At 47.7% G+C, this 11,788-nt stretch overlaps 1 protein-coding gene across 4 annotated transcripts in view; it reads right to left on the bottom strand.

Moving 5' to 3' along the window:
- Positions 1-5,934: 5,934 nt before the first annotated feature.
- The window catches only part of AZIN2 (antizyme inhibitor 2), a 30,712-nt gene continuing 24,858 nt past the window's right edge, over positions 5,935-11,788 (bottom strand). For all 4 annotated transcript variants that reach the window (XM_050932652.1, XM_050932651.1, XM_050932653.1 and 1 more), the window contains 6 exons: positions 11,496-11,630; positions 10,341-10,506; positions 10,004-10,166; positions 9,478-9,590; positions 6,686-6,891; positions 5,935-6,351 (listed from right to left, as the gene is read on the bottom strand). In XM_050932652.1, the coding sequence (XP_050788609.1) occupies positions 6,207-6,351; positions 6,686-6,891; positions 9,478-9,590; positions 10,004-10,166; positions 10,341-10,506; positions 11,496-11,630 (928 nt within the window). In that variant the 3' untranslated portion in view covers positions 5,935-6,206. The remainder of the gene's footprint in view (positions 6,352-6,685; positions 6,892-9,477; positions 9,591-10,003; positions 10,167-10,340; positions 10,507-11,495; positions 11,631-11,788) is intronic.

The raw sequence follows: 11,788 nt of genomic DNA, 5'->3' as shown, positions 1-11,788 counted from the left end.
TCCCATGTGTAAATCAGGGATATTTAAAACTTACCTCCTTTATAAAGGATCTTGAGATTTAACAATAAAAAGTGCTGTATAAGAGCTAGCTATTATGATAAGATAGACGACCAAAAGTGCTCTTACCTGTAAATACTGTATCTACGCTAGGAGAGTTTGCCAATATAGCTATACCAGCAAGCCACTTTTAGTCTAGCCAAGGCCTAAAATTCTAATCCTACTAATACTTCTGTATTCATTGACTTCTATAGGATTTCTGGTAAAACCTCTTGTACTTTTTACTGGTGTGAATTCACTATCAAGCATGGAGGCAAAACTTACCTAAGGCCTCACACCGGTAACAATGGGCATAAGAAAAACACACATGCCAAAGGTATGGCAAAATATTAAACTCTTCGGCTCTTACTCTGAAGGTGACAGAACTGCAGCATGAGAAATTGCAACCATCTACCACATAGTTAAACATGGCCTTAGTTACAACAGCATGCACGGTGGCAATAAGCTTGCTAGTGAAATGTTTCATGATTCAAATATTGTTAACAGTCTTGTGAAAGAATCAAGGCAGAGCTATTGATGACCAATGTTTTGGCCCCAAAGTCCATGAGGAATTGTTTACTGAATTTATTACCAGTGCCAACACAACAGCCCATATACTTCTCTGTAGCAACTGATGTCTCAAATAAAAGGAAAAGAAAGATGTTTCCAATGTGCTTGGGATACTTTATCATATCAAATGGTGTTCAATGCAACTTGCTTGATTTTTATGAAGACAATGATGAATGCCACTTGCAGATTCATCACGCCATTAAAAACTGCCTAGAGAAACACCAGCTTAACATTAATTGTATTACTGCGTACTTGGCTGATAATACACCAAGCTGTGTTTGCCATAGTTCACAGATGCATCAGTTATTGCTGAAAATGACTGCATTCTGAAGGCAAACTACCTTGCACACACAACCCATGATACCTGCAAACATGCTAGCAATCTGCCGTTAGTTGATGTAGAAATGATTGTGTTGGAAATTTGCAACCACTTTTTTGTGCCTGCAAAGTGCAGAGAAGAACGCAAAGGTTTTTTCTGAGTTTATTGAAACTGAACGGAAGGAAGTACTTGAGACATGTGAGTAGAAGATGGCTATCCCTTAACCCAGCAGTTGACCACCTTCTGAGACACTGGCCTGCAATTAAGGCCTGTTTCAAGTCACTAGGTGATGCTTGCCCAGTAACTTCAAATAAGTAACTTCACTGAAGATAGTGTGCATACCTGCATTGTGGAAATTTACAGGTGTTCTCCCCGTGCCCCCAAGCATGACTTGCGTCGACAAGCTTGTGGGGCATTTGGAAGAATCAAAGCTCTGCATTACTGATGTGTACACAAAGATGTACCATTTTAAGATGAAGTAGATAAATTGTAAAGAAGATTTTCTTTTAGATTCCACATCAAACTGATGGAAAACCAGGACCAGAACAAAAAGTGAACATAAAGCAAGATTTCATTAAGTTTTATGACTCTATGTTCTTGTATACTGATAACTAGTTTGATTTCTCTTCAGACAATGTAATGACAGCTCTGAAGCCCATTGAGCTCTATGAGAAGCTTAGGGCTTGTCTATACTGGCACTTTACAGTGCTGCAACTGTCTCACTCGAGGTGTGAAAAAAAACACCCCGCTGAGTGCAAGTTTCAGTGCTGTAAAGCACCAGCGTAGACAGTGCACTAGTGCTGGTAGCTATGCCCCTCGTGGAGATGGTTTTTTAGGGTGCAGGGAGAGCTCTCTTCCAGCACTCTGCCACGACTACACAAGCCACGTTAAAGCGCTGCCACGGCAGTGCTTTAGCATTGCCGGTGTAGACAAGCCCTTAGTTTCTCAGACTTTACGAACGTAATGGAAGCACTCAAAATGAAGGAAATCATAAACACAGATCAGCTGCGTGAGTTCTGTACCAGCTGAGATGTGATTGAAATATCAAGAGGTTACATTTTCAAATCTGTCAGCAAAAAGTGGATATGCTTCAGAAACATGGAAACAAAACCTGAAAAACCCTTGTTCCCAACTGTCTTTTGCACCAGAAACAAATGCCCTTGTAGACATAATTTTCTTCCTTAATGGGAAACAAATGGTTTGACAAACAGAACAGATGCAAGGTAGATTTAATTAAAATCAAACTCAATATGTGGATAAACTTCGTTATCCTGCAAAGATTTCTTCACCTCTGAACAACTGGATCTGAAGTTGATGAGCGCTGCAAAAAGCAGCAAGAAATACCACTAGAGAATGCAAGCAAGCACCGCTCATCATTTATAACAGCAACAACCCGAAAGCTACAGCCAACTCTAGCCTCACGGGCTGCCCTCCCCGAAAAAGAACCAACACCTCTCCACAACAGACGGGGGGGGGGGGTGAAGGAGGGGATTAAGAAAACGGTTTGGGGAAAGCCCCTGGGTCAGCCCCCTCCACGCACCCCTGGGGGCGGAGCAGGAGCTGGGGCAACCCGTGAGGCGACCCCCCAGCCCCCCCTTCCCCTGTTGGCGGGGGCGCAGGGCGGGGTCTGCAGCCCCCGGGCACCGCCCCCCCAACACACTCCGGGGGCTGCGCGGGAGAGCCGGAGTCTGGCCGCGCAGCGCGGGGGCCCGGTCCCCCACAACTCGGGGAGCAAAGGAGAGATGAGGCTTCCCGCGAGCCCGTCACCCCGGAACAACCCCCCCCCCGCTCCAACCCAGGAGCTTCACCTGCGACCGCCGCCGCGCCCTCCTCCTGCGTCCTCTCGGGGCTTTTACGACACCCGCTGCCGTAAACCGCTCCCTTCGCACGCCACCCGCGCTGTGTTTTACGGCTCGGAGTCACCTCACGGGGAAGTTATCATAGAAAAATAGAGAGAGAGCGTCTCTTGCGAACTGGAGGGGAACACGTCGACTCCTCAGTACACCTCTAGCGCCCCCTGCAGGATGGGGGGTGACTGTTCCCCAGGGTCTCCTGCAGACTAAAAGGATGACAGTGCCCTGGTGTCCCCTGCAAGCTGGGGGGAGTAATGAATGATCCACACCCTCCAGCCCTCTGTGTCTTTGTGGGGTATCATATCCCCCCCCAGGGGTCAGATGGGATGATGTAATGATTCCTTAGACCTCGGATCCTTCCTGAAATCATAGAAGTGTATCCAGAAAATACCTAGCTCCCAGCTCACTGCTTTCTGTTTCCAACCTCTGAATCCCCAGTGGTTTTATTCCAGACCTCTGGGCACACAGTACTCCATTGTCCGTCTGTGTTAGTTTTGTTGAACATGATAGTTCTTGGCAATGTTCAAAACCCTGGTAATTGTCAAGTTCAGGGCTGATCTCATTTCTGTTTGATACTCCTGGATCCCCTTCTGAGAGCAGTGATTAATCCCCAGGAAAGATCCTGCACCTTGATGAATCATTATTGCTTAAACATAAAAACAGCCAGTGGAGTGTTGTAGGCGCTGTTTAGCAAGGCATCAGCATTGATCTCCAATTTAAACTATGGAAGCATTTCCTGTTTTGAGACTCAGAGGGGGCTCCCCCATCCCTCAAGCCATGTGGGCTTGGGGAAGAAAGATTCCAGAACAAACCAACTCCAGGGCCCAGAGCAACTCTCAAGTCAGCCTGAGCAGACATGGAAGTAGCCTCAGTGGGTACTGCTGCATAGAGGGGGTAATAGGGAAAGATAGAACTCAGCCAGGGTTAATACTCTGTGCCTGTTGCTATGCAGGGGTGACTCCCAACTTTTAGGTACTTAGGCCATTGCAGTGCCCCTCCAACCCACCAATCCCTGCTGTGGGGAAGAAAAATTGCAGGAAGGAGCTAATCCTACCCCCAGAGCCCTGCAACTGTCAACCTGGCAGGAGCAAACCCAGAAGCAGGATCAGTAGCAAGGATTCTGCTGATGTGACCATGCTGCTTTCTACAATTTGACTCTGGAGAGTTCTCTCCCATGTGCTGATTAGCTGTTAGCTCCAGCCTCCTCCTTCAGTCCATCCCTCACTTCAGCTTCACTCCACCAGCCTTGGGGCAGGCTGCCCAGCATACCCCTCCCCTTCCTTCCTCCTTTGTGGTATTTGCCTTCCCTCTGGTCTGCTAAACCCCACTACCACCTGTCATTCCGCTAATGTGTTACAGCCCTTTTCCACAGCTTTGTCTGTCTTGTCAGCATTTCAGAACAGCGACTGTCTATTACTCTATTTGTCCAGCACCTAGCACCTTGAGGCCCTGCTCTCCATAACCCCTTCAGCACAGCCATCATCAAAATAATAATACATACAAAACCTAGTTTTAATGCAGAAGTGAGTTTCCCTGCAACTATGGTGGATTCCAGATGGTAGGATTCTATCTGCTAACAGATCCCTTAAAAACTGACTTGCTTATGCTGCTGATCCAGGAGACTTATTGTCTGCTGCAAGGGACCCCACCCACTCTGGATTTGTCATGGGTGGAAATGCTGTCTCTGCAGCTGACATATCTTATTTCATTAGTTTAATAAAAGAGATAGTCAATGGCCCTGTCTCCAGCCTTGAAGGGACCTGACTCTGCAGTGGCCATGGTAGTAGCATTGTAATGAATATCAGTGCGTATGCATCACCACTGCCCACTGTTGGTGGGACTCTGAACTGCTCAACTCTGTCATATGTCCAACACTTCTAGCCGCTGAGCGAGAGTCTCCCTTAGCTCAAGTGCTAAAAATGTGTGCTTTTAGGACAGGGGGATTTGATTTCGATGCCTACTGCTGCGCAGAAATTCCAAGTAGACACGACACATGGTTCCATGACAGATAGGAGTTTGCCACATATTTGTCACAAAAAAAATCAAACCTCGCATGGTATGTGGTTTTGTTATAGTGTTGAATATCTACAAGACAGCTCCCCCTGTTCTTCTATTCAGCAGGACTACTCGTGTACTTAAAAGAGTTCCAGAATAGGGACTTAAAAAGATATTACTGCTGCCAGTTCCTGTCCTACTTATAACAAGCAAAAATCACAGGTAGGCCCCAATCAAGCCATGAATGCTAAGGGCTGGATTTTCAGACCAGTACAGCATCCAGCTGCTCCCATTGTCCAGTTAGGTGCCTAAATGGCAGCTAAGCTCTTTCGAAAAATCTGTCTCTAAGAGGCGGTGGACCAGGATGACTCAACGGTTGATTTTAATCACTAATTGTTACCTCTTTAGTTACTTTCCCTATAAAAAGCTTGTTCTCATTGGTTGTTTGATAGCTCACCTTGCCTGGCTCAAGCAAAACTGGCTCAGTGCTTTGTGCTGGTTTTTTTAAACATTTCATCATTAAAAGTTTAAAACCAGAAGTGGGTAGAGGCTAGGGGTGACCAGATGGTAACTTGAAAATATTGGGACTGCCGTAGCGGGGAGTGCCTTCGGCGGCAATTTGGTGGAGGGTCCTTCAGTCGCTGACGGTCTTCGGTGGCATTTCAGCGGCAGGTAATAAACCTTGCTGCCAAAGACAGAAGTACCTGCTGCCGAAATGTTGCCAAAGACCGTCACCAACTGCAGGACCCTCCTCCAAATTACCGCCAAAGACCCAGACGGGTGAGTGTTTAAAAAATAAAAATAAAAATAAAAAAATATGCCCAAAACAAAATATCAGGACAAATGGCGTCCTGACTGGGACAAACTGCTCGAAATCGGGACAGTTCCGATTTTATCGGGATGTCTGGTCACCCTGCTATAGGCTACGACCATTAAATATAACAATATACTGGGCATACATTTGAGCTGGCCTATGATCTACCAGTAAATGGTGCCAGAGCAGTTTAAAATGCCCTGCCTCTCTCCCTGGGAGCCTGGATTGGATGAACAGCACTACAATGTAGCTTGTACATGTCTCGATGATGCTCTATCTTTGAGACCAGCTGTGCTCTGCAAATCTCCCCTTAGCAGGAAGAGGAGGAAAATCCAACTGGTTATTTATAAAAAAAAAACAATTTATTAGGATAACTTGCAAAAATAATGTAAACCCAATCGGCATATAAACACCCACAAACCAAATGCTCTGCCCTTTGCGATGGCACACAGCAGGCAACACAACACAGGCAGGAGGAACAGGATTTATGTTGCATACTTAAGAAACCACAATGAATGTAAAACAGGTCCTACTTCAGGGCAGAAATCTGGGAGGGCATGAGAAATAGATGCAAGAGTCCCCTTGGTTCAGGATCTGCCCCCGTCATGGCTGGTGCTGCTCACGTGATTCTAGCTGGAGTGAAGACAGGGGTAATGCACAAGGTATCTGTGATTTCCCAGCCACAGGAGAGAGGAGTGCACATGCTCTCTCTATCCTCTTCTTCTGGTAGTGGCAGCTTCCCCTGAAGCAGCCTGACAGCTTCCCTGTAAGCAAGAAAAAAAAAACAAGGCTCTCTTTCTAGCCCCAGTTTTACACCCATCCCCAGAGAACAGGGAGTTCTGCTCTCACTCGTCTCCCCATTACACCACACTGACTTCTGTATGGCCTGCTGCCAGACCTCAGCCTGGGATCGCCCAGGGCAAGCTGGTTCATGTCTAGATGGTGTTTGGATACAGAGTGAAATCCTAGCTATATGGCAATCAATGGAAGTTTTGCATTGGGCCAGTCCGGCTCACAAGGGCAGTTAGTCATGAGCACTGATTCTCACCCCGCCTTTTCCTGGATGAGTTACAGGAAGTTCTCTTATCAGGCTCTTACCGGGACATGATGTACTTGATCTGTGGCTGCTGGTATCCATTAAATGAGGATGAGGCTGCTATGGTGTAGGCACCCATGTTCTCAAATGTCAGCCAGTCACCAACTTGCAGTTCTGGTAGCTCCAAGCCATCTGCAATGCAGTCCTTTCCATCACAAGGAGGACCCCTGAGGCTGCTGCTGAACAAGGGATGATGTGGGCTGGGTTTCTGTAGGGGAGGGGGGCAAAGGAGATGGACATCACAGGAGATCAAGCTAGTAAATTAAATAATCGTATTAAAGGTCAGATCCTCAGCTGGCATAAATCAACACTTCTCCACTAATAGCAATGCAGCTACACTGATTTACAAGGGGGCTATGTGGATTTACACCAGCTGAAGATCTAGTCTTAAGACTGGAGTAACGCCATGGAAAACTAATCCAAATTGACCAGACTAGCCATCGACTAGTGCAGGCCCAAAATGTAGGCTGCAAAAAGTGAGTTTTATGGGAAGAAATATTACTAGAAATGTTCATATTTTAATGACCTTAAGGGGGGGGGGGGGAAGAGCAGTTTGTTTGGATTTTAATCAATCCAGACATTGCAGCACTAGTACAGAAGCAGATAGTTCTAGGGAGTTAAGGAACATAAACGGAACTCAGTCTGTCTGGATTGTCTCCCCGAGCTAAAGGCAAGAATGAACTCTGTCAATGGCAACAGGTTTGTTTTAATGGTATATTCCAGTTTAATCACCTCCATTGTTAGTCACATCTCTTAAAGCTATATTAATTGTTTGTGTCTGTCCCTTTAAATCCTTTCCTGAACACTCCTTGTGAGCAAACAGACTCTGGGTGTGCCGCCACAGCAGTCAGAGGTGTGACTGCAGCCCGTGTATACATATCCGAATTAACTTTGATCTAGCTGGCTGTCCAGGCTCATCTGGGACCCTGGTAGTTACTGTGCTGCCAGGGGTTTCACTGCTATTGTTATTGGAGTTATCTCAGATATGTCTACAGGTGCCAGAGTCACACCACTAATTGTGGTGTAGACATGCCCACTGTATGCACAGTTACACACAGTGCTGCTAGTTAGCATAGGGTTGACCTGTGGGGCAGATTCAGGTCTTGCTACAGCCCTGCTTCCATTCTGAAATCCCTGCAACTGGTTCTGAAGCTTTAAAACTCAGTTTTTGCTCTAAGATACCTGGTTGATTACAGAAGACACTCACTGGCATTTTAGAGCCAACACAAAGAGACCCACGGATGTGCAGTGATCCGCCTTACATCCGCAGACCATTTCTGCGGATAGCAGCATGGGTGTGGATACAAATTTTGTATCTCCGGAGGGCTCTGATGGTAAGAGCTAGGAGGGCAGCTGTGAGGAACCACAGCCCGGATCCTCCACCTGCCTTGGGTGGGGGAACTGAGTTCAGGGACACTGGGCGGGGGACTGCTTGGGCCTCATGCCCAGGGCAGGTGGAGGGTCCACTGTGGCTCCCCATAGCTGCCAGCCCGGCTCTCCCAGACCGGCACTGGCTGAGAAGCCATGACAAAAGCTGGACAGGTAGCTGTGCAGAGCTGCGACAAACCCTCCACCTGCCCAGGCAGGGGGCCCCAAGCAGCTCCCAGGCAGCTCCACAGGTCTCCCCACTCACCTTGGCCAGGCCAACGTGGAGCCCACCCTGAGAGCCGTGGGGAGACACGACGGACCCTTCACCTGCCCGCAGTGCGGGGGGGTGGGGTGAGAGCAGCCCTCGGCCGTGTCCCTGCCCTCCAGGCTCTCCACCCAGCCGAGGACAGACGGAAGGTCCACGACTCCATGCAGGCTCCCCACGGCTGCCCACAGCTCTCCCCAACTGGGCTCTGGCAAGGGGATGCCTTTGACCTCAGCCCAGCCCCCAGTGTAGAGCTCTGCAAATCCACAGATAGATGTAGATATCTGTAGATAATTTTTGCGGATAGCGGATCAGATGCAGATACACATTTGTGTATCTGCGCTGGGCTCTCCCAACATGGAAACTTGTTAACGATGCTTCAGAATAGGTGTCCAGGATCCAGCAGTGTATTAAAAAGAACCACAGGTAGATCCAGAAAGTTACAGAAATTATAGATCTACCCAGTGTCTGTCGCACTGCTGCAGCCAATGTCAAGCTATCGATGGTCTGATACATTGGGGCTGATCTCTGGTGTCCAATCACTCTGAGGAGGGCATCTGGCAAAAGCCTTTGAAGATTCCATTTGTGGTTAAACTTGAGTTAGAAACCGTAGCCCAACGTCCTTCTGGGGAAAACACCACCGATTTCTGTGGAGTCACACCCAGGATGAGTCACACTATGTAATACATTCTGCCTTGCCTACATCACCATCCATATCACAGACAGGCTGAGCTCAGCGCAGAGCGGGATAGATGTGGGAGGGAGGCTAGCGCCATGCTGGGCGCCTGGGCAGGCAGGGAGCAGCACCCTGACAGTGCCTCAGTCGCTCTCTAGTGAGGACAGACTAGGGAGGCACTGCAGGGAGTTACAGCCAAACGTTCTCACCAAAGAGCTCTGATACTCGGGGAGGGGGGCAGCGGGGCAAGAAACCCCCGAGATCCTCCTGCAAACCGTAGGAGGGGACTTTATGCTGCAGCGAAGGACTGAGCATGGGAACAGAGCGTACCAGAGGAAAGGCACGCGGGGCAGCTGGGGAGAATCCCAGAAGTGGATCAGGCCCCCCGCTGAGCGCTAAGTTATTTCTGGTCTATTGTTTCCCGCTTCCTCCAGGGAAAAGGGACATGACTGTGGCTCCCTCTTGGGTTGCACAGCCCCCCTTACCTTGTGCAGGACGGGGCTGGGGCAGGTGCGATCAAAGAAAATGCAGCTGAAGGATCCATAGATGCCATCGTTAATGTAATACAGGATGTTCTTCTTGCTGCCAGACTCTTCATCTGGGAGATGGGAGATCAGGGAAGGGTCAATTCACATGTCAAGTTTAATACTTTCAGCTACTGGGACTGGACAAAGATGCCCCATTTGAGGGGACTTTGTCAGCCCGACGTGGCTTTTGAGGGGCGACCAGACACTGACCTGGCTGATGGCCACAGATAATGAGAACTGAGGCCTGAATTAACACCTACCCAGTTTGCCTGCAGTCACGACTGCCATCCAATATCAAAACACGTCCACTTGGGACTAGTAGGGTCTGAACGACTGAGCAGATGTATGCTGGTTTGCTCTCAACCCTCATCTTTCCGAGCAAAAGGCTTTTGGCCCACAGTTCAGTTACCCATCACAGCAACTTGTTGCCTCCACAGGGGCTCAGCACCACAGGAAGATGCATCGTTCCACCTACTCAACCTACCGTCTGAGCCAGGCGGATCCAAGGGAACCTCCTGCTTGTCAATAACGTTGACAGCCAAGGTAAAGGCGGAAGCTACATAGTATCGTCCTGGTTTGGCAATGATTTCCACCCCACAGCCTTCTGGGAAATACAAGTCCAAGGCGGAGTTTATCGTGGCTGCAATCTGATTGGTAGAAGGCAGGGGAAAAAGAAACCAGAAACACTTATTCCAACATTTATTAGTTAACCACCCTTTCAAAATAAAGGCCAGAGCTTCAAGTCTAGCTGTGATACGAGCTAGGACTCCCTCCCAGCTGCCTTCTCTGCCGAAAGAGAACACAAACTGAAATCTTTATACCTCTTCAAACCGGACTTTTGAGTTTTCAGTGCCAGGGAATCCACCTCCAATGTCTAATAAGTTCATCTTGTAGCCCAGCTCTGCACCCATTTCAAACACCAGCCGAGCATCTGCTATGGACCGAGGGAAGGCTTGCAGGTCGAGGCAGCCATTGCCAACATGAAAACTAAGGGGGAAGAATCCTTTGTTTAGTCTGGGCTAAGCCCCATCTCCCAACCTCCTCTAATCCCAGAGCACTGAGAGCAGACTTGGGGAAACAGTGCAAAATGTTATTCACAAATAATCAATCATTCTATAGGAGAGTTATGCTCTTCCCATACACCAAGAGGAGAGAGAGACTTAGTCAGAATACCTTTCAGACTAAAGAAAAAACAAAAATAAAGCCTCCAGTGGAGAGCGCAGTGTGTGTGATTTCTCCTAGACAGTCTGCCATGAGTTGCACATAAAGTGACTCCAGCAAGGCTCTTAGATATCTAGGCTGGGAATTTCAAAGAAGTTATGTCTCTATTTGCAAAGACTTTCAATAGGAGCTGATCCTCTAACTCCCCTAGGATTCTTTGAAAAATATCAGCCTTAAAAGGTGCAGTACATAGAAAGACAAGGCATACATTGCAGAGATTCACTCTTGTGATTAATTTAACTAATTTTGATCACACCCATGACCTTCTTGCACTTAATGATAATAATTTAGCTTGAAATATTTTTAGTTGCGAAACCAAAACCCCTGAGTGTACATTTTTAGTTTTACACCAAGACATGCAATGCAAAGTTTGCTTGGTTATTGGTTAGTTCCCCAAGTCACCCAATCAAGGAACAGAAACAATACCATATGACTTGGAAACACTGTTAGTTGGTTCTCCAACACTTGCAATTTGCAAACAAATCTGTAAGCAGGAATCCTTGTCTGAAGAAGTTAGGGAAGCATGTCATAATTAATGTGGAATTCTGCTGCCTGTTCATGGGCTATTTGTGACTAGAAATAGAGAAATCCCTCCAGTGAATGCAGTAGGGTGCATTTCCCCAGGTTTGGCACTCAGACAGGCCCTCCCAGATCCACAAAGTTCAGCGCAAGTAAAGTTAGGATTCAGAGTCTGTGCTTATGTATGTCAGTTTAGGGAGAATCAGGCTTCATGGTATGAGGAGGTCACCCTGTACCTGATGCCAACGATCTCCACATTCATCTCCTTTGCAGTTTCTAGTAGGTATCTGCAGGATTTAAGGGTGGCACCAAACTTCACACTCAGAAAGGCAGAGGATCTGGGGTTGTCCGTGGCAATGCACAGAACCATCCTGTGGAATGAAGTTACACCAGATCGGTGTCCCAGCTCTTCGTCTCCCACTCCCCAATTACCATGCAGGCCAAGGTATGCGATTTCTCCAACTCTTTACTGAAGTCAGCCCTAGTACATGGAACAGGAACATGCTATGAAAATACATAAAAGCCCTGC

This window comes from Gopherus flavomarginatus, chromosome 22 (assembly GCF_025201925.1).
Source record: "Gopherus flavomarginatus isolate rGopFla2 chromosome 22, rGopFla2.mat.asm, whole genome shotgun sequence".
Taxonomy (NCBI): domain Eukaryota; kingdom Metazoa; phylum Chordata; order Testudines; family Testudinidae; genus Gopherus; species Gopherus flavomarginatus.
The sequence above is the reverse complement of the archived record's forward strand: the minus strand, read 5'-3'. Positions and strand labels throughout refer to the sequence as shown.